Raw genomic sequence first — 27,608 nt, forward strand, 5'->3', positions numbered from 1 at the left:
TTGGGGACACCCTGGATATAATCTCTCCATCCTGACCCACTCTGGCCTGGTTCCCATCTTTCCTTTCCCTGGGGTGAAACTCTTCCTTGCTGTCATTTTAAGAAGATTTGGAGACATAACAAAACACTTTGAGTTAGTCTAGTGCTTCTCGCTTCCCCCTTCCTGCCACTCCATCAGCCCTGAGTCTCACCCCCAAGAAGGAACAGGAGTTGCTGTGGGGCCCCCTGGGTGGGGCTGATACGATGGTCTGATGTCATTTTTGCATGGTGTTAGGGCTGTTTTCCCCAGGCCCTCTGGGAGGCTCTATCCTGGCACACCCTGGGCTGTGAGCTTTGGAGCTCCCCTGCTAGAACGTTGTAGGTTCCCAGGAGAAGCTGTGGAGCTGGAGGGTGCTGGGAGGAATTGGGAGCCCCAGGTGTGGGGAGTACCCTCCACTGAGCCACTTACACTCAGCCCACATACCACAAGGGCGTGTCCCTTCCTTGCTAAGTGTGTGTCATGAGGTGTTTCCCACCTCAAGAGGCACCCAAGGAATGACAGCCATAGTCCGTGCCCACCACCCAGCATAAATGAGCCACAAGCATCATGCCCGCCCTGTGAGCAGGAAGGAGGCAGTGCTATGTCTGGTCTGCACCTCACTGAAATGGGCTGTATGGTTGGCTGGTTCTTTGGAATTGCTTCTCTGGCTGGGTGCTGTTGGTGAGCTGCAGGGGCTGAGTTGGTGGCACTCTGACCCGGTGCACTTCGCTGCTCTGTGGCTTTCCCTCAGGCCCTTGCACAACCACTGTGCATCCTTCCTCCTGCAGCCACATATGGGGTGACTTGGGGGAGATGCTCAGAAGAGCTTTCCCTCGTTCCCCAGTGGGCAAGAGGAGGAGCCTGGGGCCTGTGTCAGGTTAAGAGCCTGCCTGCCTGCCTTTATGTAACCATGCAGGCCTTTAGGAGTCCTAGCCTGGAAACAATACAGCTCATCTGACTTGTGCGACCTAAACCTTTGGCCCCAGAGCTGCGGGGTGTCAGGTGTATGGGTACTTTCAAGGTGTGATATTTCAGCTGCCCTGTGCTGTTTGTGCCTGGGCTCCTGGCCAGCAAGGTAGGGGGGAGTTCAAAGCCAGGGTCTGCACCGTGTGGCCTCACATCTGGGGGAACTGAGGGCAGCCATGCCATTCCCTGCTCTGAGACCTCACTTTGGCCTGTGAAATCCCGCAAGAACCTCTGTTTTCAGTTTGTTCACTCAGGCTGAGTCCCCTAAAATCCTCTCCTCCTAGGACTCCTGGGCTCCCCAGGACTTAGCATTTGCAAATACTTTTTTTGTTGTTGGTCATGGAGCTTGAACTTGGGGCCTGGGCGCCGTCCTTGAGCTTTTTTGCTCAAGACTAGTGCTCTGCCACTTTGAGAAACCACAGGTCCACCTACGAGAAGGTAAGTTTCACAAACTATGAGGCTGCCCAAACTGGCTTTGAACCACAACCCTTAGGTCTCAGCTTCCTGAGTAGCTAGGATTGCAGGCATGAACCACCAGCACCCAGCTTGCAAATACTTTCTGAGATTTACTTGTAGTGTCATCAGCATGAGCTCACAGCAGCGAGGGCCTGGGTGAAAGGGCAGCTGGCCGCTTGCCCCAGCTCTGAGCTAGCTGTACGGTGGCACCTTTCTTTTTCAAGGCTAGGGTTAGACTTGTCCTTGCCCAGGCCAAGGGCCTACCTGCACCCCAGGGCATCTTCTCATACCCTTGTGTGTTTGGTTGGTGATTTTGCTGTTTGGGACTCAAGCACCATCTAGTGTTCCCAAGGCACCGAGGCTGTGACTAGCATCACAGAGAAAAAGTATCAGAGAACCTTTGCTCCGTGAGGAAATAAAAGGGGTTCTTCCCCACGCACAGAGCAAGGCCACGTATTGACCCCTGATGAAAGCATTGTGTCCAGAGCCTCACGGAGCCCTGGCCCTGTGCTTCCCCGAGGGTGAGGGCCAGCTGTGCGTCAGCTTTGCACCTCTGTCACAGAAGATCTGAGGCCATTAGGCCATGGTGGGTGACAGAGCTACAGGTGGCAGACCTGTGGGGAGGCTGCTCACCACGGCAGCAGTGTGTGGCAGAGCAAACAAAAAGGAGAAGGGCTGGGGCCCCCCATCCCCTTCCAGGTCCACCCTAAAGGCCTCCCCAGGGCCATCCCTTTATGTTTCACCACCCCCTGACAGTGCCACCCCTCAGTGCCCAGGCCTCTCGGGCACACTCCACACAGCCCAGCAGTGGTGTGTGTGCCAAAGTAAGCAAGGTTAGGACCCAGCGCTGACCACCAGTGTAGGTGACATTGCCAAGAGCGGGTGCTTCCTCTGACTTCCCTCAGCCTTGAGGGAAGTTGGCCCCAGGGGCCCTGGAGTCCCACCGTAGGGACCAGCAGACCCAGCACTCCCTCAGCCATTGCCGTTTAACTAGAATGTTCAGGTTTGCCTGTGTAACCCTGTGGCTCTGAAGCCCTACAATAGGGTCCTGGCCATTGCGTTAAAAGCCCAAATTGTGGAAAGGGTGGTGGGCACCTCCAAGCTCCACAATGCTCTCCTACCCTTGAGCCTCAGGCCCCAGCCACACTGCAGTTAAATCGTACAGCCATGCTTCCAGGGCAGCCCCATGTTTCCTTTTTCCTGCCTTTCTGTCCCCAGCCCTGCCCTCCTCCTGCAAGCATGCAGGGCTCACTCCTGCACTCGCTCTTCCTGGCATTCATGTGTACACTCAAGTTCCACATACTCACCTTTCTTCCTCTCCTTCACCTGGCATGGAAAAATAACAAATAGCTGTTGCGTGAACAGGAAGGAAGGTTGGACCTGACCAGCTGACTTTGACCCTGACTGTCAGCCCAGGGCAGGAGCTGTTCCAGATGTGCGTGGTGATGGCTCAGACTGATGACAAACAGCCCTGGGGGGAGGCGCCCTCCTGTGTAGGAAGGACACCGGGATGACACACAGGACGCAGCATTGGAGGACAGCTGGAAATGGATGTAGGAAGGAATGAGGAGGAGGGAGCTGTCGCCAGGATGGCACGCACCCTGTCCTGGCATCTCTCCAGGCTCCTGGGGAGGCCCGAGCTGCCCTCTGCTTTTCTGCCAGCCTCCATTGGTCTTGGTGCACATTCCTTGTTGCCACTTCACAGGTGCTCCCCCAGCCAGCACCACATGTGTCTGGGGCATGAGCCTTGCTGTGTTGCACTGGTTCTGGGAGTTCTGGCAGCTTCACTCCCTGACCTGGGGCTGGTGGGGTTGTGTACCCCTGTAATGCCTGTACTTGGGAGGCAGAGGAGGCAGGGCGATCAAGAGTTCCAAGCCAAAGCCGGGCGCTGGTGGCTCACGCCTGTAATCCTAGCTACTCAGGAGGCTGAGATCTGAGGATCGCGGTTCAAAGCCAGCTCGGGCAGGAAAGACCGTGAGACTCCTATCTCCAATAAACCACCAGAAAACCGGAAGTGGCGCTGTAGCTCAAGTGGTAGAGTGCTCGCCTTGAGCTGAAGAGCTGAGGGACAGCGCCCAGGCCCAGAGTTCAAGCCCCACGACCGACAAAAAAAAAAAAAGTTCCAAGCCAGCCTGAAGCAAAAAAGAAGGGTCAAGCAGTGCTGGCTCATGCCTATAACTAAGCTACATAGGAAGCTGAGGTCTGAGGATCACAGGCTCAAAGCCAGCCTGGGGAAGCAAAGTCGAGGAGACTGCCTCCAGTTAACCAACAAAAAGCTTAAATGGTGGAGCATCCACAATCGGCAAGCAAGACAATCAAGTATACAAGGCCTTGAGGCCAAAGCCCAGTGTGAGCAAAAAAGGAAAGAAGGGTCGCCATGTAGCCTCTTCACAGCAGCCCTGTGACAGGGCTAAAGCCCCTCCTCACTCTACCCTCAGGACAGACTCCCCCAGCTGACACTCAGCGGAGAGCGGCCAGAGTTGGCAGGGTTGGAGAGAGAGAGAGAGAGAGAGAGAGTGTTGATGTGATGCTGGGGCTGGAACCCAGGGCCGCCTCATGCATACCAGGCAAGTGATCTACTGCCCCCAAGTTTGCACTTTGCTTAGAGTGACTGGCAGTGCCAAGCATAGCCTATGGTAGAGCTACCAGGCCAGCCACCTGCCTGCCACCTGCCCTTGCCTCATGGCTACACTGCTGTTTTGACCTGTTACTGATAGCCCAAGGGCAGAGCTGTTCACTTATTGTCTCAACAAATATGATTCCAACCAATATGCTTTGCCCGAGCCCTTACTGGGTGTGGAGCTATGTCCACCAGCCCTGCCAGGCGCCCACCCTGCTGGCTGGAAGTACCCATTCGGGTGGGCTCCGTGTGGGTGTTACTCAGATGCACATTGGCCTTGGTAAGGAAGTCCTGGGTGCCTTTCCACTCTGTGGCCTTTAAGGCTCTCTAAGAAGGGAATAGCCCCTGCCCACCCGGAGCCTCCTGGGTTGGTGTGCGCAGGCATCCCTCCCTAGGGCACAAGGAGCAGCTTTGTGGAAAGGAAGCCCACCCCCAGGGTGAGTGGAAGGGCAGAGCAGCCCACAGCTAGCTCCCTCCTCTGCCCAGGGCGTCTCCTCTCTGAGTTTCCCCCGGCCAGGCTTTCAGGCCTGACTCACTAGGTTAAAGGGCAGCATTAGTGGGAGCACCATGACCCTTTGCCTAGGGCCGATGTCCAGGGATTGGGGCTGAATGGCAGACCCCAGTGGGGGTAGGGCTGGGTGGTGGTGAATGCAGGGCACTTCCCTCCCCTCACCCTCCTCTTACCCCACACTGTCCTGGGGCTGTAACAGCCCACTGTGATGGATAGATGACCTCAGCTAGAGCCAGCTCCCCGGGCCCACAGGAGGGGCCTTGGAGGAGGAGTCGTGTCCTCTGGGCTGCCCAGAGCTGGCGTACATTGTGTTCCCCTAGATATCCCATCATCGCTGGGTGCTAGGTTCTCAGGGAGTGCTTCCTTGTGTTGGAGGCTGTGCTGACTTGAGAATGGAATCACAGCAGTGGGAGATGGGCAGGGGCTGGAACAGCCTCTGTGAGCAGGGCACAAGTCCCCAGCAAGGGGGTCACACTCACAGAACCGCAGGGCAAAAGGCTGTGTGTGGGGTGCAGCAGTGGCCAAGTCCCTCCTCCAGGGAGGAGGCAGGGGCTAGTCATTCAGGAGAGATTCAGACCAGGTTTCTCTTTAATTAGGTCTTTAAAAGTAGAAGGAGCTGGGCACCGGTGGCTCAAGCCGATAACCCTAGCTACTTAGGAGACTCAGATCTGAGGCTCAAGGTTTGAAACAAGCCCAGCAGTGAGACTCTTACCTCCCACTAACCACCAAAAACCCGGAAGTGAAGCTGTGACTCAAGTGGTCGAGAGCTAGCCTTAAGCAGAGAAGCTCAGGGACAGCGCCCAAGCCTTGAGTTCAAGCCCCAGGACTGACACGTACACAAAGGTAGAAGGGTCTTAGGCTTGGAGAGGTAGTATCTGTGTTTGCACTGGTGGGAGTGGGGGCTCTGCCTTGATCTGCCACCTGGCTTTCTAGTCCTGAAGGGAGCACCTGACCCTCGGTGGGACCCTACCTGTGCCCCTCAGCCTCCTCCCAGGGTTTAATGCAGGTGGTGTGGGTGGCACGTTCCCCAGCTCTGCAGTCCCCTGGGATGGCCAGGCCCCATTTCCAGGCTCTCCTGAAGAGCCTTCTGCATCAGCCCGCCATCGATGAAGGATCAGTTCTGGGAGACACCTCATCCTCCCTGCGCATGCGGGGACAGCATTGTACCTTGCAGTCCCCAGCAGGTGCTCACGGCGCTCATGCCTGGCAGGGCCCCCAGGGATTCATGGCTTCATTTGTTTGTGGCTTCAGTTTCTCCTTTTAGAACTTTTCGTCTGACATTGATTTTTTTTTTAACCAGCATTTGACCCACAGCCTTCCTGCCTTAACCCCAGGTTGAGAAACTTAAATGCACCCAGCTGATTTCTGTCTGGACATTGTTGCTCTGGAGAACATTCCAGATGCAGCTTGTTTCTAGGAGAAGCTTCTCTGGCAGCCACTGCACCTCAAGCTCAGCTGGACCTTGAGGCCAAGAGCTGTGTCTCCTCATTGTCTCTGTGAGGCCAGGGCCAGCTCTGCTGAGGCACCTGTGTTCTTCACAGGACCCGGAGCTTTGCCCTCTTTACCTGGCCGGCCATGTCTTGGATCAGGCCGGCTTCCCAGGTTGGGGGTATCTGGTGAGACCTGCCTCTGCCTGTGCCGTTGCTGGCCTGAGCTGCCACATGGGCCCCACATGCTGAGAACTGGAGCTCCAGGCCTGCCCTGCCATGGCAGCCCCTCTGGATGTTGTCCCTGTGTCCCTAGGGTGCAGGGATGGAGGGCCGGGCGCCAGCCTGCAAATCTGCTCCCCTGTGTGGCGAGCTTAGGTGTTCCTGGGCTGGACCCTTTCTGCAGGTGGAAAGGAGTGCGGTCTCTTGCATGGTCTGCCGGACCAGCCCTGGTGCACTCAAAGCCAGTGTCTGGCTGGCCAGGAGTGCCAGAGTTGCTGTGGCTTGGTACTTCTGCCTTCTGGGCAATCCCTGTGGTTTCAGTGGAAACCCCAGGAATGGCTTGCATTGGAGCTGGACCTCAGCCAAGCTCATGTAGATAGGGAGCAGGGTCCCCACAAAAGTCCCCAGGAGCAGTGAACCATGGGCCTGCTTATGCCACACCCAGCACAGTGTGAGGACAGCTGCCCAGGGCCCCTTCTGGGCTGAGTTGCTCAGCCTGCCCTATCCTCCACCAGCACAGGCCAGGGGACAAGCCAGGCGGGTGGGCAGCCTCACCTCCCTATTTCTGGGACTGCGGAGTCACCTCCAAGGGAGAAACATTGGTCCGGGTCTGCACCCAGCTTGGTTATGGCAGGGACTGGCCATCAGGAAAGAGCCCTTGCCACACCTGTCCGGCTCACTCCAGTGCTTGCTCCTGTGGGCAGCAAGAAGGGGAGCTGGTCCCTGCCAGCTATCAGCTCTTAACTGCCAGGTAACACCCCGTGGACCAGGTGCTTTGGGGCCCTGAGGGGTGCCTACGCTGTGCAGAGCCACGGGCGCCCTGGCACCCAGTGCGGCTGGATGGGCGCAGGAGAGAGCTGGGTGTGAGGCAGGGGTGCAAGGCTGGTGAGACCAAGAAGCAGTGCTGAGGGCTTGTCTGAGGTCAGGGGGCAAGGGTGAAGCTGTTGAGACACTGGGCCCGGGGGGATTGCTCCACGTCGCTGCCGGTGGGGCGAGGCCCGGGCAGCAGGAAGACAGCCTGACAGGCTCCTTGATCCCAAGCAGCCGGGAGAGGAGCTTCAGGCCATCTGGCACCCACCAGGAAGCCGCCAGCATGGCAGATGATGTCCTCAGGCAGGAGATCAGCCCCAGCGGTGCCAGGCTCCCACAGCTGGTGTGTGCCTTCAGTCTAGGGGGTGTGAGGGACCTAGGCTCTCAGGACCCACGCCAGTGGGCCGCCAGCCCAGGCCCAGGGGACTGCTGCCTCTCCCACCCAGAGAACACGCTGGACCTGCAGTGCCCTGTCCTAGTTTCACCACCAGAAACCTTCAGAAGCCATGGAGGGCTCTCCCGGGACCTAACCAAGTGGCACTAGCAGCGCCTGGTCAGGAGTCCCCAGAGGAAGGCGTTTTCTGGTTTGTGGTCTCCACCATTCCCCCACAATGGAGCTGCAGTGGGCTGGAGGTGATGCCAGCACATCAGGGACATGTGGGCTCCTGCCCTGGGGTTCCATCTTGGCAGGGCATTACCTCCCCTATTACGAAAGAGGAGCAGCTCCAGGCATCAGCACCCCAAATACCTAAAAGAGCTGGTGATGCGCAGTTCTGACCACCCTGCTTCCAGCCTGACCCACCACCACCGTGGTGTTCCTGGGCCTTGTCTCCTTGCACACGCTTGCACGCACAACCACAGCCTTGGTGCTGCTCCATTTAGGAGCAACAGGTCCTGTTTCCCCCAGACATTCCAGGCTACAGCAACCAGAATCTCTGCAGTTCCGTCACGTGGAAGCTCAAGGCCACCCAGTGCCAGCGCTGCCCCTGAGGCAGGCATGTCCTGGTGGAGCCCCACAGGAGGGCCTGGCTCTGCACATCCTCTGGGCAGCACTGGGGGCACTGGCAGGCTCCTCAGCAGAGCTCAGCTCCCTTCTGAGAGCCCAGCACGCTGCCAGCGGACACCTGTGATGTCCTGCCCCGTGTCCTTGAGTCAGGAGCTGGGCACAAGCAGGGCTGGCCGCGGCTGGGGCTTGGTGTTCAGCGGGCAATGATTGTCATAGGAAGTAGGGAGGGCAGCACTCAGGAGTCGAGGAATGGATCCATGCTCCCTTCCTCCCTTCCCACCCCCTCATCCCTGCCAGGGATGGTCTGGGGGCCTCCTTCGGCTCAGCTCCATTATGCCCATGCTTAGCCATCTAATGCCTGCTCCCTCCCGGTGGTGCTACTGCATGCCCCTACTCTCCTACAAGCCTGGGGGCTGTCCACCTGCAGTCTAGAGCTCCAGGGCCTTTGGGGGCGCTTGTGGTGGTTTTGTTTTAGCCACACTTCCAAGCCTTTTAGGTTTTTAGTTATTTTTCATGGAAGGGCTTGAGTTTATGCCTGGACCATGATCCTCCTAGTCATGACTCCCACAGAACTGGGGTCACAGGTGTGCAGCGCCACCTCTGTCTTGTTGGTTGAGATGGGGTCTTTTTGCCTGGCTTAGACTTGAACTGTGATCCTCTCAATCCCCACCTCCCAACAGCTGGGGCTAGAGGCGTCAGCCGCTGTTCTGAGCTCCCTTTGAGTTCTCCCATCTTTCTGTAAACGGGGCACGGTGAAGTAGGTGTGACGGGTAGCACAGTCAATGCCTGGGCCCTGCATGGTCCTCCCTGAGGTGGTGCTCTTGTCTTCCCTGTGCATCCAGGGCCATGGTCCCTGCCACCTCTTCCGTGTCACTCTTCTGCCTTGTGTTCTTTCCTCCATCTGCCCAGGGGAAACCTCAAGGCCAAGACAGGCTCACGGTATCCATGGACACTGTCAGTCATGAAGATGGGCTGGTACCAGCCCATGGTTGTGGTGGACATGAGGCAGGCCATCTGTGGACAGCAGTCAGGCTTGCAAGTGTCCCCGAGGATGGAGGGAGGACCCCTCATCCACCGTGGTGCTGTCCTTATCTTTGCCCTATGTGGTTCCACAGGAGCCCTGAGAAGCCCTGGCCACCTCACAAACCCCAGCCTCCTGGCCACCGTGTGCCTCTTCCTTAACTCCTTGTCATCGATGCTGACTTGCCCCTGGCACCAACTGCGCAGACTGGCCCACTTATTTTCCATGTCCTATTGATCGGGTTTCCCTGCCAAGATGATTAAGTAGCCAGGCTTTCCACCGGTTTTAGCCAAACCAGGCAGGATTGGAATTGCTCCCTGGGACACCGCCAAGTGGACGCCACAGGCGGCTGGCAGGGTGCCAAGGGCACCTGCCTGGAGAGAAGCCCCACACCCCACCTGGCTTGCCCCTCACAGCGCCCGGTCAGGCCTGCCACATCTTCCTGACACGCTGGGTCTGTGTCTCCAGCACCTCCGCACCTTCCTCATGCCTATGCGGCGGCCACAAGTCCAGCACTCTGGGTAATGCCAGCCTTTGAAAGAATGTTGCTTTGTCTAATTTGCTCCTTTTTTTTAAAAAAAAAAAGGTCTTTTTACTGGGGTGGCATGGAACTCAAGCCTCACACTCTAAGTAGGTGTTCTACCAATTAGAACATACCCTCTGCCTTTCATTGTTATTGTTGGTTTTTACCAATACCTGGGTCTGAACTCAGAGCCTTGAGCTCAGCTTTCTTTCTTGGGTGACACTCTACCACTTGAGCCACTCTCTCCTGTCTGGCTTTTTGCTAGAGTCTTTTTTTTGGGGGGGGAGGGGGTCCAGTCGTGGGGCCTGAACTCTGGGCCTGGGCGCTGTCCCTCAGCTCTTCAGCTCAAGGCTAGCACGCTACCACTTGAGCCATAGCACCACCTCCGACTTTTTTTTTCTGCTTATGTGGTTCTGAGGAATCGAACCCAGGGCCTCATTCATGCAAGACAAGCGCTCTACCACTGAGCCACCTTCCCAGCCCTTGCTAGAGTATTTTTTTTTTTTTTTTTTGTCGGTCGTGGGGCTTGAACTCTGGGCCTGGGCGCTGTCCCTCAGCTCTTCAGCTCAAATCGAGCGCTCTACCACTTGAGCTACAGCGCCACTTCCGGTTTTCTGGTGGTTTATTGGAGATAAGAGTCTCCCGGTCTCTCCTGCCCGGGCTGGCTTTGAACCACGGTCCTCAGATCTCAGCCTCCTGAGTAGCTAGGATTACAGGCATGAGCCACCAGCGCCTGGCTCTTGCTAGAGTATTAAGGACTTTTCTGCTCTGCCTGGCTTTTGAACAGTGATCCTCAGATTTCAGCCTCCTGAGTAGTTAGGATTACAGGTGTGAGCTACCACTGCCTGGCTTGCTTACACACTTACTTCATTTTTCTTTTTTTTGTTTGTTTCTGCCAGTCCTGGGGCTTGAACTCAAGGCCTAGGCACTGTCCCTGAGCATTTTTTTTGCTCAAGGCTAGTGCTCTACCACTTGAGCCACAGCACCACTTCCAGCTTTTTTCTATTTATGAGGTACTGAAGAATGGAACCCAGGGCTTCATGCATGCTAGGCAAGCACTCTACTACTAAACCACCTTCCCAGCCCCAAAAGTTCATTTTGATAAGTATTTTACATGATCAGAGAGCTCACATTTTTAAGGTCAGGTGTAGAACTTTGGCCCAGGACTGGTCTGCCGGTAGCTGGGATCGCACTTCTACTCCCAGCTCATTGGCTAAGATGGGATAGCTTTTGCTGAGCCTTGAATAGAGTCTCCACCTCCGTGAGTGCCTGGGGCTGTAACTGTGCATTTTGCAAGGCCTTTTTGTTATTTTTCATTCTGTTTGCAGTGCTAGGAATAGAATCCAGAGCCCAGCACATAAGGCTCCCCGCTGAGCAGCATCCCAGCCTTCATTATCACGCAGTGCCACCTGTGTGTGGCCAGCAGCTCCATGCAGGGGATCAGCGGGCTCACTTCCAGGAGCTATGTGGAGGGGAAGTAGCCTCGCGGCCCGCTGCCTGCCTTCACTGCTCTCACATTACTGGCCTGTTTCCCCCTGTCACCTGGCTCTCAGGACATCCTGTCACCCAACCAAGAGAACTGAAACTGCCCTGGGAACAGAGCGGATACAGAAAGGCTGTGAAAGACGGGGTCTCCCCTCAAGGCCAGCGCTCTGTGTGGCCTCCTCTTCCTGCCTGCCCCCAGCCCAGACTTCTGGTGGGCGTGGACAAGGAGATGACTCTGAGAGCTGCTTGCCCAGTGAGGCCCTCACCGTGCCCTCGTGCGTGCATGTTTGTGCATGCGTGTGTGGAGCACTGCCTGCGTTCTGGGGCTGCACAGTGCCCAGCCTGCGCCTCACAGCACTTGAGTCAGGAGACTCAGTGTGGTTACCATCTGCGGCTTCTGCTGCTCTGATCTCAAGCCTGCAGAAGCGTGCGTGCGTGCGTGCGTGCGTGCATGCGTATGTGAGTGAGACCAGACCCCAGATGTTCAGTATCCCCCGTGACTGCCGGCTTCCTGACAGCCACCCCTAGTGGACAGGGCCTGTGAGCCATGGCGAGAGCCAGGAGCCCAGAAGACCCTCCCAGGCCAGGGGGCACAGACCACCACGTCACATGAACCCCGGTGGCTGGGAAGGACCCCACCCCCTAGAAAGATCTTTCCTGGCTTCAAGGCCAGGATGATGCATCTGGAAGTGCTGGGCCAGGCAGGCAGTGAGACTCCATCCTGGAGGCCCCAGATCCTTTGATGGGGGGAAGTCAGGGGCCTAGGAGCCCCTCAGCCTGGAGATAGAGGACTGCAGCGCTGCCCAGCTGTACGCTCCTGGTTGGGGGCGTCTCCGCTCCATCGTGGAGCCAGTGGCAGACAGTGCCTAGGCAGGTGTCATTGGAAACGCCCCGTTCAGTGCGTTTGACCTTTCCGTCCCCATGGGTGGGCCTGGTCATCCCTTCTCTAGTCCTGGCGTATTTTAGAAGAGTCACAGCTGGTCACCATTGAGACACAGGAAGAAGGCCCTCTGCAACCGTGTGGTTAGGAACGGGCCCCTGCTCTGCACCTGGGAGGCTGTGCTAGCCTCTGCACTGTGGTCCAGCCTAAGTGTCAATGCGCTGCTTTCCCTCTTTCAGTATCAGGGTCTGCACTTAGCCTTTAAGTAACCAGGCAGGGGCTCTACTGCTGAGCCACCCCTCCGATCCTTTCTGCAGTGTTTTGTTTTTTGTCAGTCATGGGGCCTGAACTCTGGGCCTGGGCACTGTCCCTCAGCTCTTCAGCTCAAGGCTAGCTCTGTACCCCTTGAGCTATAGCGCCACTTCCGGCTTTTTCTGCTTATGTGGTGCTGAGGAATCAAACCCAGGGCCTCATGCATGCAAGGCAAGCACTTAGTACTGGTAACCACTGAGCCACCTTCCCAGCCCCTGCAGTGTTTTTTGGTTGGTCGTGGGGCTTGAACTCTGGGCCTGGGCGCTGTCCCTCAGCTCTTCAGCTCAAGGCGAGCGCTCTACCACTTGAGCTACAGCACCACTTCCAGTTTTCTGGTGGTTTATTGGAGATAGGAGTCTCACGGTCTCTCCTGCCCGGGCTGGCTTTGAACCGCGATCCTCAGATCTCAGCCTCCTGAGTAGCTAGGATTACAGGCATGAGCCACCATCGCCCGGCTGCAGTGGTTATTTTTAAGCCACTGTCTCGCACCTGCCTGGTTGCCATTCAGTGGCTGGCTGCTTGTTGGCCCCACGTGGTTTCTGGATGACAGTACCGCACCACACCCAGCACAGTGCCTTAGAGATGCCTCTGTGGGCTGCCCTGAAACTGCCAACCTCAGATCTCAGCCATGAGCCACAGGTGCCCAGCTGCAAGTTGGATTTTTAATGTTGGTCCCTCAGTAGCGCTGGGGCTGTGTGGCCCACGCCAGGGGCCTTTGTTGGGTCCCTGGCTTGGGTGTCACTGCACCGCCCGGCCCCACCCGCACTGCTGGTTTTCACTTGGATATGGTTGGAAGGCACCCGCGCCTCCTCTGGGTGGCTCATGAGCTTTCTCTTCTGTCTCAAGCTGGTCAGCGAGAAGGTCGGCGGGGCTGAGGGGACCAAGCTGGACGATGACTTCAAAGAGATGGAGAAGGTGAGGCAGCGGAGCTGTGAGACACCACGCCCACAGTTGGCATCCGTGGACGTGCCAACAGACCCCAGTGGTGTGGGGGGTTGCTCAAGCTCCATCAGTGGACTCCAGGAGTGACAGCCCATCCCTCCCCCATGTTGTCTAGTGTGGGCGGGGGGCGGGGAGAGGCGCCAGGCCCGGAGCCCCCACCACCTTCTGCTTCTCTCCACAGAAGGTGGATGTCACCAGCAAGGCGGTGACAGAAGTGCTGGTCAGAACCATCGAGTACCTGCAGCCCAACCCAGGTAGGGGGCCAGCCTGCCCGACCACCCCCCACCCCCAGGTCTGCCCTCCTGTCACCCAGGAATCTTCTGGAAGGGGATGAGTGGGCTGTAGCTGCAGTGCCTGCTGTGGGCAGGCTGGAGGCCTGGCTGAGCCAGCCCCAGAGGCTGTGCTGGTGTGTGGGCAGCACCACTTCCTCTGCTGGCCTGCAGTCGCTGGGGCACACACTCCCCACCCACCTTGACCAGGGGAGACAGGGACGGGAAGGAGCCTCTGCCGTCCTCCCTGGGAGGTGGGTGTCACCCTGCTCACGTGGCGATCAGTGCACGGTGCCCTGTGACCCGCCATTTCCCCTCGCAGCCTCCCGGGCCAAGCTGACGATGCTCAACACGGTGTCCAAGATCCGGGGCCAAGTGAAGAACCCTGGCTACCCACAGTCAGAGGGGCTGCTGGGCGAGTGTATGATCCGCCACGGGAAGGAGCTGGGCGGCGAGTCCAACTTCGGTGAGAGCAGGGCATCCCAGGGCCGGGGGGCCTGGGGGACACAGGGTCCACGTGTCCCAGTGCAGATGGACGCTGCTGTCTGCCAGGCACTGCCCTAGGACAGGGCTCAGGAACCACCTCCCATGTGGGGACAAAGGGGGCTGCGCAGCCGGGCATCACTCAGCCCAGTGCCATGAAGGCCACGTGGGAGGCAGGAGGGGTCTTGGCTTCCAATCCCACCTGCTCCATGTTGGGCTGTGGAGCACTGGCGCCGCCAGGGGTGGCAGCCCCCCGTGACAGCCTCCCCTCCCCGCAGGAGATGCCCTGCTGGACGCAGGAGAGTCCATGAAGCGCCTGGCTGAGGTGAAGGACTCCCTGGACATAGAGGTCAAGCAGAACTTCATCGACCCGCTGCAGAACCTGTGCGACAAGGACCTGAAGGAGATCCAGGTGCCGCCTGCAGCAGCCCTGTCCCCCACCCCAGGCCACTAGTGCAGGGTGACCGGGCCTGGCACCTGGTGCCGCTCGCTGACTTTGCCCCGCTGCCCACAGCACCACCTGAAGAAGCTGGAGGGCCGCCGGCTGGACTTTGACTACAAGAAGAAGCGTCAGGGCAAGATCCCAGACGAGGAGCTGCGCCAGGCTCTGGAGAAGTTCGAGGAGTCCAAGGAGGTGGCAGAGACCAGCATGCACAACCTCCTGGAGACTGACGTGCGTAGGGCAGCAGCTTAGCCACGGGGGGGGGGGGGGGGGGGGGGGGAGGGGGGCACTCTGGACCTCCAGAGGGTGGCTGTGCGGGGTGGCCTCAGCCTTGCTGCTCCCGCAGATCGAGCAGGTGAGCCAGCTCTCAGCACTGGTGGATGCACAGCTGGACTACCACCGGCAGGCTGTGCAGATCCTTGAAGAGCTGGCCAGCAAGCTGAAGCGCCGGTAAGCCCCTCCACTGCTCCTGAAGCCCTGACACACACCCCCTACCACCACCATGCACGCAGAGGCTCCCAGGCTGCCTGCGCCCTCTGCCTGTGGAAGCAGGCACTGCACTCGGCCTCGGCAGCCCTGGTGTGAATCCAATGCTGTCTCTGCCCTGGGCCTGTTGAGGGACCCCTGAAGGTAGCAAGGCCTGCTCGATTCATCCTCCCTCTCCACCCCCATCCCATGGAGACCACAGAGGAAACCAGAGGTCACCCTCAGGCAGTGACTCAGCCGGGGTCGCCCCAGCCACTGGCCCAGGACTCCTCTGTGCCTTCCCTTCCTGCTGCCTGGCCGGGCCAGCCCTGTGAGGGCATGGTGGCGTGTGGGTGCACGGGGGGGGGGGGGGGGGGGGGGGCGGGCAGGGCAGTGGACAGCCTCTGGAGGTGCCTGACACTGGGGCACTGGTCCAGAGCCTTCGTTGAGGTTCAGCCAGGACCTGTGGGTGCCCTGTGCCTCACGTCATGCTACGGAGGCCCTCCCCACCCCAGACCGGTCCCGTCCCGGGCAGGCATCGGTGGGTGTGGCTGTGCCTTGGCCAGTGCTCAGCACTCGACTCCCCACAGGGTGCGGGACGCCTCCTCGCGCCCCAGGCGTGAGTACAAGCCCAGGCCCCGGGAGTCCTTTGACCTAGGGGAGCCTGAGCAGTCCAACGGGGGCCTCCCCTGCGCCGCGCCCAAGACCACAGGTGATGCGGGCCACCTCTGGGAGCCATGGGGGGGGCACCCGCCCTCTGCACTGTGGTCCTGGGCCAGGCTCACTCCCCTTTGTCCTCCAGGAGTTTCATCGTCTTTCCGATCCTCCGAGAAGCCCATCCAGACGCCTAGCAGGAGCATGCGTGAGTGGCCTCTTGCGATGACTCCAGAGAGCGCTGGAGGAAGGGGTGGGGCGGCCAGGGCCATAGCATGGGGCTGGGGGAGGGGGGGCTGACTTTAGAGCAAAGCACCTGGCACCCCATCCCGCAGCGCCCCTGGACCAGCCGAGCTGCAAGGCCCTGTATGACTTCGAGCCTGAAAACGACGGCGAGCTGGGCTTCCGTGAGGGCGACCTCATCACGCTCACCAACCAGATCGACGAGAACTGGTACGAGGGCATGCTGCACGGCCAGTCAGGCTTCTTCCCGCTCAGCTACGTGGAGGTGCTCGTGCCCCTGCCTCAGTGACGCGCCCGGCCCCACCGGCCCCACCCGGGGCCATCGCATTCCACGAGGCGGCTCAGCTCCCACCTCTGGGCAGGTGAGCTCCTGTTTACGTGGGCACCGTGGCTCAGCAGCAGCAGGCGGTGTGTGGAGCTCCTTCCACGTGGGGCTAACACTAAGGTGCTCTAGAAACACTAACGTTCCTCTTGCCCCTCCACGGGCGGCAACTCCAAGGGGACCCTCCAGCCCCTTCCCCAGGTCCACTGTCCTGATTCACAAGGCCCAGCCCGCAGCCTAACTGGGTGTGGCCCCCTGGCCATTCCACACCCCAGTGTAATCCCCTCCAGCCCGTTGCTGGCGATGGGCCTTGCCCCTCCACACACTCACTCCAGGCGGCTCGGGGCACCTCACCCCCATCTTGCACACATCCCAGGTACTTGCTGGGTGCCGGGGTCCTCACCCCTCCAGCAGTGCCCGCCTGCCAGCCTGAGCCCGGGCCTCGGTGGATCACATGAGGGGTTTCTCTGGCACAAGCCGCCGCCACCAGCTGAGCACCCCTCCCATGGGACCAGGCACAGGCTTCCGAAGAGAATGTCCCCTGCCTGAGCCGCCCCACCCCATCGCTGTGCGGTGACCCCTGCATCACCTCCATAGACAGCTGCCAGCGTGAACCCCCCTCCGGGCCACAGCCCAGCTTTCCTCCCTCACTGAACCCAGGCGCTGGCTGAGTGGGGGCCGGGGTCCAGGTTTGCAGTCCCCCCCAGCCCGGCCCCTCTGGGGGGGCGCCCTGACCACAGGAAGTGCAACTTGCTCCGGGTCCAGGCAAAGCCATGTACTCCTCATTTTTACAAAGTATTAAACGTCTTTCTACAGCCTCCGTGTCCTCTCCCCTACCACACACACACACAGCTGACACAGCCCCATCTTGGAGCATGGGGTGGGGGGGTGGGGGGCCTCAGCCTGTGGCCAGATGAGGGTGTGGATTTAAGCCCCAGGGGGTTCACTGGGTGCCAGGGGAGTGGGGAGCTGCTGGCCTGCCCGCACAACCCACACCAAAGCGTTGCTCATGGCTGCCGGCTGCTTGTGCTTTATTATCCAAGCCTGAGTCACAGGGACGAGGGGCAGCCGGCCTGCTTGAGGATACCGCAGACCTGCTCCAGCACGTGGCCCACACCCTGGTCCTTGGGCGTCCTGCTGGCCAGGGAGATCTGAAACCCCAGGGCAGGCTGCTCAGGCGGTGTCCCCAGGTCCTCCCGGGGTGCCTGCATTGCATTTTATAGGCTGGACCTTGCCCTGCTGCCCTGAGAAGGTGGTGGGAAGGAAGCCCACAGGCTGGAGAAGCCCCAGCCTGGGCTCACCTTGGGGGCAGGCAGCCGCGTCCCCCGTGGTATGTCCAGCCACCCAGGGGTCTCAGGGCCTTGAAGCAGAGCACCGGCCTTCTCTGCACCATCTCACCTTGAGCTTGTCCAGGTAGCTGTGCTCCTGGCTCCAGGGCTCCTGGAAGCTCACGAGGTCCGGGGCGCCCTTGTAGAACTCCACCAGCAGCATCTGCAGACAGGTCATGCACCTGCCTCTCTCCAGTGGGCCTCCCACCTTCCTCCCTCCACCTCCCAACCTGGCACCACGAAGGAGAGTCCAGACCCAGCAGAGGGAGGGACAGGCACCAGGCTGGACCGCCACTCACGCCTGCCTAAGCCAGCACAGCCCAGAGCCTGGCTCCTAACACCAGCGGCACTGGCGACAGGGCAGAGGCAGGCGATGAGCACCTCCCACTTCGGTTTGCGCAGGCTCTGAACTCAGGGCCTCGTACTTGCAAGGCAGACGCGCTACCACTTGAGCCACACCCCCAGGCCTTTCTTTTTCTTTTTGCTGCAGCAAGCCTGGACTTTGGTATTCCTGTTTACACTTCTCACATAGTATGGATGTATGGGTGGATGATAGGCATATACTATCATGCCCTGCTTGTAGGTTGAGGAATCTCACTGATACTTTGCCTGGCTGGCCTCTCCTCTCTCCTAATCTGCACTTCCTGAGTAGCAGGGATGGCTCCATGACCGACCACGTTCAACTTTTTGCTTGGAAAAAAAAGTACCAGGGCTTGAATTAAGAAGAGCCTTGTGCTTTCACTTGGCTTTTTTGCTGACAGCAGGGGTTCTACCCTGTGAGCCATGCTTGACCCCACTTCTTGGCTGGTTATTTAGAGATAAAGAGTCGGATTTATTTGCCTGGGCTGGCTTCAAACCTCCATCCTCAGATCTCAGGCTACCAAGTAGCTAGGATTTCAGTGCAAACTTTTCCAATACACTCACACACACACACACACACACACACACACACACACACACACACACACACACACACACACACGGCAGCACGGGCTGGGAGGGAGCTTACCATCTCATGCAGGATGTCATTGGTCAGGAAACTGTCCTGGACATAAGCCATCTCCACATCCATGGGGATGCCGTAGTCACTGGGCCTTTGCTGGGAGGGACACGCGTGGTCAGAGAGGCCCCCACTGACTTCTGACCTCTGCCCCCGAGTGGGAGGGCATAGAACAAGACCCTGCTCAGGAAGCGCTCACTGAAAGCTCAGTGGGTGGCCATCATGTCCCCGCTTCACAGAAGCGACAAACAGGTGAGAAATGGTGCCCCCACCTCAGCCCTGGCTTGTCTGTCACCCACACAACCTCCCTCCCTGGCCCCCAGCCTCCCCCAGAGGCCAGCCTACCTCGGGGGGTGGCATCACCCAGAAGGGAGAGATGTTAGACTCGGGGCCCGGGTTGCCTGGATAGTACGGGGCTGGGGGAAGAGACAGCGTGTGCTGGGTAAGCTGGTCTGGGCTGCTCCCCACACCCCATACCCTCCACCCCAGGCCTCACAGCAGAGCAGGGCCAGGCAGGGCTGGAAGCCGTTGCTGGAGCCCTGCAGCCGCAGCTGGTACTCCATCTGCGCGTCGATGTCCTGCAGTGTGGGCAGCGCCGGGCTGTGCGGGTGGCTGTGGTACCAGCCCACCAGCGACAGCCCCCGCAGGAACAGGCTCTGGTAGATCTGCGGGCAGAGGCACAGCCAAGGCTAAGCCAGGGAGCTCAGTGGCCAACCAGGGGCCAGGGCCTGCTATGTGCCAAGCCTGGGCCCTGGGAACACCTTCACTAGACCACCATAATAGGCCAGTGGCTCACGCCTTGTCATCCCAGCTACTCAGGAGCCTGAGATCTGAGGATGAGACTCCTGTCTCAAATGAACCAGCACAAGGCTGCAAGTAGAGCTGTGGCCGAAGCGGTAGAGCGCTAGCCTTGAGTGGAGACAATCAGGGACAGAGCCAGGCCCAGAGTTCAAGAGTGCTCAGAATCTGCACTCGGCCTGCTGTACCCCACATTCTCTTGATTTAACACAAGGACAAAGCTGTTTGCAGATAGGAGAAAAAGTCTGTTTGTGGGGGAGGCAATCTTCCCCAGCAAGGTTAGGGTGCAGCTCCGTAGAGGGCTCCTAGCACCAAAACAAAACCTGAGGATCTGAGTGGAAGGAGTTCACACAGCACCAGCCAGGACAGCTGTGTCTCTCCCCTCCCCTCCCCCTCTTCCTCCCCCCCCCCCCCCCCCCCAGTGATCCCCTCACCTCCTCTTCAATGCTGGCCGCAGTGTCAGGGTCCCCAAGCTGGCTCCTGCATGGGAAGGCTCTCAGCACGGTAAGCACTGCGGGGTGACAGGGAAGCCCCAAATAGTGACCCTCAGTCTCCATGCCCCCTACCCACCTGGTCCCCAATACTCACTTTGGTTGTTGATGTCCCAGCGGCCCCCGAGGTAGCCCACAACCTCACTCCGTGTCAGGTGGCTGTGGAAGTCCTGGGAGGAAAGGCAGAGGCTGGGGCTCCTGCCCCAACTTGAGCCAGCCACCTCCCCCCACCCCTTTATTTTTTTTGTGTTGGTTTTGGGGCTTGAACTCAGGGCCTGGGAGCTGTTCCTGAGCTCTTTTGCTCAAGGCGGGCGCTCTACCACTCAGCCACAGCGCCACTTCTGGTTTATTGGGGGTAAGAATGTTACAGACTTTCCTGCCTGGGCTGGATTTGAATGGTGATCCTCAAATCTCAGCTTCCTGAGTAGCCCCACTACTCCCCCACTTCTTAATTACAGAAGCAAACATTTATTGCTCACTCACTGATTACCAGTAGCAAACATTTATTGAGCACCTACTGTTTATGAGCAGCAAACACAATACTGGTCTTCGAGTGGACATTTTGAACCCCTTCCCCTCCTGGCTGGTCCAAGCCCAGAGCCCCTGGCCCTGCTCACTAAGGGATGAGGTGGGAGCTTGCTCACACACCAGCAGAAAGAGCACGTTGCTGGAAATGGCCACGTTGAACGGCTGGAACTTGTTGATGGCTGCGAAGGAAGTTACTTCCACCAGGGTGTGGGGGTTCCTGGAGTAGCCAGGAGGGTCCCATGGTCTCAGGAGGCCCATGTTTTCCCTCACCTGCCCACCCAGCCTCTGCCCTGGCATTCCCCCACACCAAACAAGGATTCTGTGTAAGCTGAGGGTTGGGCCGGCTCCAGGGGGGCATCTGACCTGGCAGAGTCACGACTGCCCAGCATGCAGTAGCGCACGGGCACCCGCAGCTTGCTCTCCACCCGCTTCCCTGGGGGCATGGCCTCTGGAGACGGGAGAGAAGAAATGTCAACCACTCTGCACCCAGTCTGGGTATACAACAAGGGGCAACTCAAGAAAAAACAAATAGCGCTAGGCTGGAAAATCAGGCAGAAAGTTAGCAGAGACACGTGAGATTTGTTAAAAATATATAAAGATTTTAAAAATCAGGCCAAGCGCTGGTGGCTCATGCCTGTCATCCTAGCTATTCAGGAGGCTGAGATCTGAGGATCACAGTTCATAGCCAGCCAGGGCAGGAAAATCTATGAGATGTTTATCTCCAATAAACCACAAAGACAAAAGTGGAGCTGTGGCTCAAGTGGTAGAGCACCAGCCTTGAGTGACAAAAATCTTAAGAGACAGTGCAAAGTCCATGCGTTCTAAGACCCAGGAGCTTGGCGTAAAAAAAGGAAAAAGAAGTAAAGCCAAGTGAGACTGCAGGGCCCTGAGTTCAAGCACCAGGCTGGGCACACACACACACACACACACACACACACACACACACACACACACACACACACACACACAATCAAGTGCACACACACACACACACACACACACACACACACACACAATCAAGTGAGTTCAGGAACCCATACAGGAATAAGGGAGAAGGTTGCCAAATCCAGCATCAGAGCTTCAGAACTCAGGCAGAGAGCGAAATCTGGTGATGGGGTGCTAGAGAAGATCGACACCCCCCCCCACCCCAGTCTCGTCCCCCATCCTGGTTCCCCGCTCCTGCTTGCCCTCACCTGGGTGTGCAGGCTCCGAGAGGCCCTTCCCCTGAGGTCTCCGGTTCTTATCCTCCACTGAGACCCCCGCCACCACCTCCTCATCCTCATCTTCCATCAGCAGCTCCTCCTCCTCCCCTTCGCTGGCGGGGCTCTGGCAGAATGTGTGTGGGAGAGTGACCCTGTCAATGGACTGCCCCCTTCCCTCACCCACCTCCCTCCCTCCCCATCAGCAGACTGTAGCTGTAGTTGTCATTATCTACACTGACCACTAGGGGGCGAGAGTGAACAGAGGCATGGAATGTCCACACCAGGGCAGCTCATTGATAAATCCTATCAGAGCCATTTGTGGAAAACAAACAAACAAACCAGAACTTGACCACTCTACCACTTGAGAGCGGCCAGATTCAACTTTGCAAGACCACTTCAATAGCTTTAGCGGGTTCTCCAGCTCCTACCCACATCCCACAGCCTGTTTTCCCACAATATCCACCAGAGGCACCCATGAGTGTGAAATCCCTTTCCACCCTCTTCTGGCTCCCATCTCCCTCAGGGTCAAAGCCCCAAGTCCTGCCCCAAGGCCCTGCACAGCCCACCCTGTCCCCTCCCTACCTCTCCCCCGTCTCTCGGTTCCTTGATCCCTCTGCTCCTGCCACACAGGGCCTTCCTAACTGTTTCTCCAACACAGTCTGTCCCCGAGTCTTTCAGGCACCAGCTCCCTCTCTTTCTGTTCCAGGCTCTGATGGTGCCCTCTCTCTAACCCAGCTGAACCCTCCTCACCCAACAGCGCATTGGGAAGGACTTTACCTCATCCGCGGCAGCTACCGCCATGTGAAGCTGATGTCGTCGGAGCCAGGTGGCCTTGTACTTGTCCAGTTTCTGGCCCTTGTATTTGACGGAGGCCCAGCCACAGCCGGACTTCTTGGCTGGGTTGACCAGCTTCTTGCAGTGGGTAGCCCAGGCACTGGGGGAATTGAAAACCTGCCCAGTTTCTTGCCACACGATCCTCCCATCCGGCTGCAAGTCCCCCAGGAACTTCTTCCCCTGTAGCAGCAAACGGGTTGGCTGAATGCAGGCAGCAGCCCCCACCAGAGTCCCTCATGGAAGTCCTCCTAAACCCGTGCTCCCTGGAGTTTGCCAGACACTCTCCACTAACTACAGTGAACCCTCCCAGGCCAACCTCTGCCTTTGAACTGGGAGAGCGCCTACAGGTAAGGGGAAATGTCAATCTCCATCACTGCTGTATCCATGACAACCACACACAGCCTGGCTCCCAGCAGGTCCTAGAGAGCCCAGGGATGGTAGTTTGTGGCTGTCACTTCCACACATAGGCTACCTGGCAAGATCCTGTCTTAAAAAAGCAGCCAGGAGCTGGTGGCTCACGCCTGTCATCCCAGCTACTCAAGAGGCTGAGATCTGAGGATCAGCAGTTTGAAGCCAGCCCCTGGCAGGAAATTCCAGGAGACTCCTATCCCCAAAGAACCAGCTAAAAGCTGGAAGCGGAGGTGTGACGGGCTCAAGTGGTAGAGGCCATCCTTGAGTGAAAAAGTTAAGGTACAGCAATCAGGCCCTGAGTTCAAGCCCCAGTTCTGACACAACCACCCCTCCTCTCCCCGCCAAAAAAAGGCAATCAAACGCACAAACAGAAAAACTAAGAGGACTAGGGATACATAGCTCAGCAGTATCTACAGTAATTCAAGGACAGCAAAATCCTCCTAGATTCTAGATGTCACTATACTACTCCGCAGGGGGGGCTACTGCCTCCGATTCCCCTCCCCCACAGTCGGGCACGCCCAGGGAGTCCTGGGCCTCAGTTTCCCCGTCCGTGCAGGAGCAGGGATGGGCTGGGGACGCTCACCAGATAGTAGATGGACAGCACCCCGGCGCCGGGCTCCAGCAGCGCGTCTTTGAGCAGCACCCGCAGCGTGACGGCGCGCCGGGTGAGCGCGCCCCCCAGCCCGCCGCAGACCCCCGGCCCGGCCCCGCCGCCGCCGCCGCCGCCGCGCCCCCCGCCGGCCCCCGCCGGCCGCTCGGGGTCCTCGGCCTCCGCCTCGTCCTCGTCCTCATCCGGGGCCTCCTCGCCCGCGCCGCCCGCGGGGGACAGCGGCTCCGGGGCTGCGGGATGAGGGGGAGGGGCAGCGACAGGCTGCAGCGGCCCCGCACCCCGAGGCCCGGCCCCACCGCGCCCCGACACCCCGCGCCCCGCGCCCGGCCCACCTACCTGCCATGGCCGCGCCCGCGCTTTCTTCCCGCACTGACCCGGCCCCGCCTCCAGGGGCCGCCGCCGCGGGGTGGAGGGCGGAGGGAAGGGGGAGGGCCCCTGCGGCGGACTTGCGGGGAAACTGAGGCCGCGCGCGGGAGACCGAGTCAGGACAAAAGATCAATCCTCCCGGATCATTTGGGGAAACGGAAGCCAGAGAGCCGTGATCGTCTGGCCGAGGAAACTGAGGCCCCGGACCTGCCTAGTGGCCGCACGGCCTGTGGGGCTGCATCCTGGCGAGTGCGGGGTGGGGAGGGGACGGTGGTCAGGGCTGCTGGAACCCGCGGGGAAACTGAGGACCACGGCCTCCAGCTCTACAAGGACTCAGTGCGCTCCGTAGTTAGGAACAGAGGAAAAACTGAGGCCCGGGGAAACCCTCGGGCGGCAGGTGGAGAAGCAGCCCCGGGAGGGACCCGGAGGGAAAGCGCCCGAAGCGCCGCGTCAGTCCCCGAAGGGTTAACCCGCCCGCGCCCCGGGGGCACGGTCTCCGCTCCACCTAAAGGAGAGCCCGCCCACCGATCATTACCTTTCCCCTTCCACCACTCACAGCCGCTGCGGGATTCCGGGACAGCCAATCAGGATTAAGCTGCTGGTTCCACTCAAAGTCGGAATCAGCCAATGAGCCTATCCAGGAACAGGCGCGGTCAATCATTACAATCATCCAATTAAAATTCTCGACTCTAGTTCACGGGCAACCAATCAGCTCTTAAGTTAGAAGCAGCGCCCTCTCCCTCCCCTCGCGTGGGGCTGAAGCCCGGGAGTTTAGAGGCGGGGCTCAGTGCGCTCCCGCCCGGACCTTGCGGCCTCGGCCTTTGTCCCTGTGTCTGTCCTTTGTCCCTTTGTCTGTCTTTTGTTCCTGTTTCGGACCTTCTCTCCCAGGCCCAACTCTGGGCTCCCCGAGCGCGGTGGAGTTGAGAGGCGCTCCGAGCGCGCCTTGCAGGCCGGGAGGGAAAAGGACACTGGGCGCCGCGCCTGGCCCGGATTTCTTGGAATAATCATAACGATAACAATAACAAATATTATGATAATAAATATTAATACACTGTGATAGATATTATCGCTTATTAACTATGTTTATCATTGACTATTATTAACAATTATGTTATCATTAGGCGATGCTAGTTACTCTTATCAAATGTCATTATCAATGATGAAGGATGTATTAATGGGTTGTTAATAATGTTGATTAAATTGTCGTGTTTGTCAAATATTAATGTAATGTTTATTGTTATTATTACTGATTGTATTCTCTAGGCCAGGCCTCCTTTTTTTTTTTTTTTTTTTTGGTCCTGTCGTGGGGCCTGTACTCTGGGCCTGGGCGCTGTCCCTCAGCTCTTCAGCTCAAGGTGAGCGCTCTACCACTTGAGCCACAGCGCCACTTCCGGTTTTTTTCTTTTTGCTTATGTGGTGCTGAGGAATGGAACCCAGGGCCTCAGGCATGCAAGGCAAGTGCTCTACCACTGAGCCACCTTCCCAGCCCGGCCAGGCCTCCTTTTAAGAGAGCCACTCTGCTGCCCAGGTTTCCTCTAACTCCAGGCTAAGTAAGCAATATCAAACTAGTGTGTGTACGTGTGTGTGTGTGTGTGCATGCATGCATACATGCCAGTACTTGGATGTGAACTCAGGGCCTGGGTGCTGTCCCTGAGCTTTTATACTCAAGGCTGGTGCTGTATCACTTGAGCCACAGATCCACTTCTGGCTTTTTGCTGGTTAACTGGAGATAAGTCTCACAGGGGCTGGGAAGGTGGCTCAATGGTAGAGTGCTTGGCTTGCATGCATCAGGCCCTGGGTTTGATTCTTCAGCACCACATAAACAGGAAAAAAAAAAAAGCCAGAACTGGCCCTGTGGCTCAAGTGGTAAAGCGCTAGCCTTGAGCTGAATTGCTGAGAAACAGCGCCCAGGCCCAGAGTTCAGACTCCACAACCACCGCCAACAACAATAAGGACTTTCCTGCTTGGGCTGGCTTGAAACCTTGACCCTTAGAGCTCAGCCTCCTGAATAAGGAAGATTACAGGAGTGTGCCAACAAGCTCCTAGCTGAATCTGTGATTTTAGAATTTCTCAAAAAAAAAAAAACAAACCCACAAGAGGTTTTATCTTTGTTGCAATTGTTTTTAATGTACTTAAAATGTACTATGTGATTTGTTTCTTTTGTATATTCTTTCCCCATGGTATAACCCCTGTTTTCACTGTGTTTGATTCTGGTGCCTTGCATCTTGTATATACATTTTTTTCTAATTTGGGGAGGGGAAGGGAAATAACAAAATGCTGAAACAAGGATACAGATTGACCTATTGTAGCAATGAGATGTACAAGACACTATGTTGAAAAGGAACTTTACAACTTGGGGGGGAGGGAGAAGTTGGGGAGGTGGGGAGAGAAGGGATGGTAGGAGAAAAACAAAGGAGGGGTTAACTATGCTCCATAGGAAATGTACTCATTACCTTACTCATGTAACTGTAACCCCTCTGTACAGTATCTTTACAATAAAAAATATTTTTAAATGCAAAAAAAAAAATCTCCAGGCCCGTAGAGTTTCACAAAAAAAAAAAAAAAAAAATTTCAAAGAAAAGAGGGACACATAAAGTAATACCAATTTGCATAATCTATCCTAGAAATCAGAAGTTAGAACCTATCCCTGCTCAGTTCAAGGAGCTAGTGTTATTATGTTGATACCAAAACATAAAAATCAGAGAAGTCCAAAAGCCAAGAGTATCATAAAGTGGCACAGAATTTGCTGAGCAAGTCTCCTGGTCCCATTCCAGGAAGCAGGTGTCTCATGCTTGTAACCTTGGCTACTCTGGAGGCTGAAATCCAAGCATCACAGTTCAAAGCTAGCCCAGGAAAGAAAATCTAGGAGACTCTGATTTCCAATTAACCAGGAAAAGGTTGGAAGCAGAGCTATGGTTCAAGTGGTAGAGAGCTATTTTGAATGAAAAACAAACAAACAAAAAACTCAGGGACAGTATCTAGGTCCTGAATCTAAGCCCCAGGATAAGCACATATCAAAATAAATAAATGACTAAATGTACCATTTATTTATTTACTTACTTATTGCCAGTCCTGGGGCTTGAACTCTGGGCCTGGGCACTGGTCCTAAGCTTCTTTTGCTTGAGCCACAGTGCCACTTCTGCCTTTTTCTGAGTAATTTATTGGAGATAAGAGTCTCACAGACATTCCTGCCTGGGCTGGCTTCCAACCACAGTCCTCAGATCTCAGCCTCCTGAATAACTAGGCTTACAGGTGTGAGCCACCAATGCCCAGTTTAAATGCACCTTTTATGATTACTTTAAAAAGTGAACTGCTGGGGCTGGGAAGGTGGCTCAGTGGTAGAGTGCTTGCCTTGCATGCATGAGGCCCTGGGTTCGATTCCTCAGCACCACATAAGCAGAAAAAGCCGGAAGTGGCTCTGTGGCTCAAGTGGTAGAGTGCTAGCCTTGAGCTGAGGAGCTAAGGGACAGCGCCCAGGCCCAGAGTTCAGGCCCCACAACTGACATAAATAAATAAATAAATAGTGAACTGCTTAGACAGCAGTGAACAAACTATACCGCATATAGAATTGGGGTGTTAGCTCAGTGGTAGTGTGCTTGCTAGCCTGCACAAGGCCCCGAGTTCTGTCCTCAGCACCTCAAGAGAATGGGATCAATAGGCCCAAATTGATCAGCACACTTAGAGCCGTCCCTATCAGAATCCCAGCATGCTGTCCACAGAGATAACACAGGAGCTGGCTGTGAGGAACATTGGAGTTGTGTCCATGGGGGATTTGCCCTGTGCCTGCATTCTTCTCTCTCCTCCCCCATTCCCCTGACCCTTGGATGGCACCTTACCCCACGCATGCTCACTCACACTCCTATCTTTGAGCCCAGAGAGGCTGGGACTTGCCCTGGGTTCCTGGATCTGCCCCGGCCCAGCCCCCGCCCAGTACTGGCAGGGAGAGGGAGGTGATTGCTGACA

At 57.5% G+C, this 27,608-nt stretch overlaps 2 protein-coding genes across 2 annotated transcripts in view; one reads left to right on the forward strand and one right to left on the reverse strand.

The window, feature by feature from the left end:
* Positions 1–16,893, forward strand: part of Sh3gl1 (SH3 domain containing GRB2 like 1, endophilin A2) — a 28,520-nt gene extending 11,627 nt beyond the window's left edge. Inside the window, exons 2-10 of the mRNA XM_042669924.1 lie at positions 13,104–13,172; positions 13,381–13,453; positions 13,791–13,934; positions 14,230–14,363; positions 14,466–14,624; positions 14,740–14,843; positions 15,449–15,570; positions 15,661–15,720; positions 15,848–16,893. Of these exons, the coding sequence (XP_042525858.1) occupies positions 13,104–13,172; positions 13,381–13,453; positions 13,791–13,934; positions 14,230–14,363; positions 14,466–14,624; positions 14,740–14,843; positions 15,449–15,570; positions 15,661–15,720; positions 15,848–16,044 (1,062 nt within the window). The 3' untranslated portion in view covers positions 16,045–16,893. The remainder of the gene's footprint in view (positions 1–13,103; positions 13,173–13,380; positions 13,454–13,790; positions 13,935–14,229; positions 14,364–14,465; positions 14,625–14,739; positions 14,844–15,448; positions 15,571–15,660; positions 15,721–15,847) is intronic.
* A 124-nt stretch (positions 16,894–17,017) lies between these two features.
* Positions 17,018–24,104, reverse strand: Mpnd (MPN domain containing). The gene is made up of 13 exons (XM_042669894.1): positions 23,616–24,104; positions 23,253–23,509; positions 22,202–22,438; positions 21,416–21,548; positions 20,586–20,670; positions 20,343–20,439; positions 19,792–19,864; positions 19,638–19,714; positions 18,902–19,070; positions 18,751–18,821; positions 18,415–18,504; positions 17,476–17,568; positions 17,018–17,228 (listed from the first exon to the last, which is right to left on the reverse strand). The coding sequence occupies exons 1-13, from the start codon at positions 23,620–23,622 to the stop codon at positions 17,127–17,129; spliced, it is 1,491 nt and encodes a 496-aa protein (XP_042525828.1). The 5' UTR covers positions 23,623–24,104; the 3' UTR covers positions 17,018–17,126.
* Between the last annotated feature and the right edge of the window lie 3,504 nt (positions 24,105–27,608).

Source organism: Dipodomys spectabilis, unplaced genomic scaffold, assembly GCF_019054845.1.
Source record: "Dipodomys spectabilis isolate Male_0828 unplaced genomic scaffold, ASM1905484v1 ptg000511l, whole genome shotgun sequence".
Taxonomy (NCBI): Eukaryota; Metazoa; Chordata; class Mammalia; order Rodentia; family Heteromyidae; genus Dipodomys; species Dipodomys spectabilis.

Bases quoted from the DNA above. Each gene is read 5' to 3' on its own strand.
- Mpnd (XM_042669894.1), bottom strand. The intron at 20,440-20,585 runs GTCAGATGCCCC...TGGCTACTCCAG, and splicing joins GGCAGTCGTGACTCTGCCAG to GAACCCCCACACCCTGGTGG. The intron at 18,505-18,750 runs GTAGGCTGGCCT...TGTCCCTCCCAG, and splicing joins GGGTGATGCCACCCCCCGAG to CAAAGGCCCAGTGACTACGG.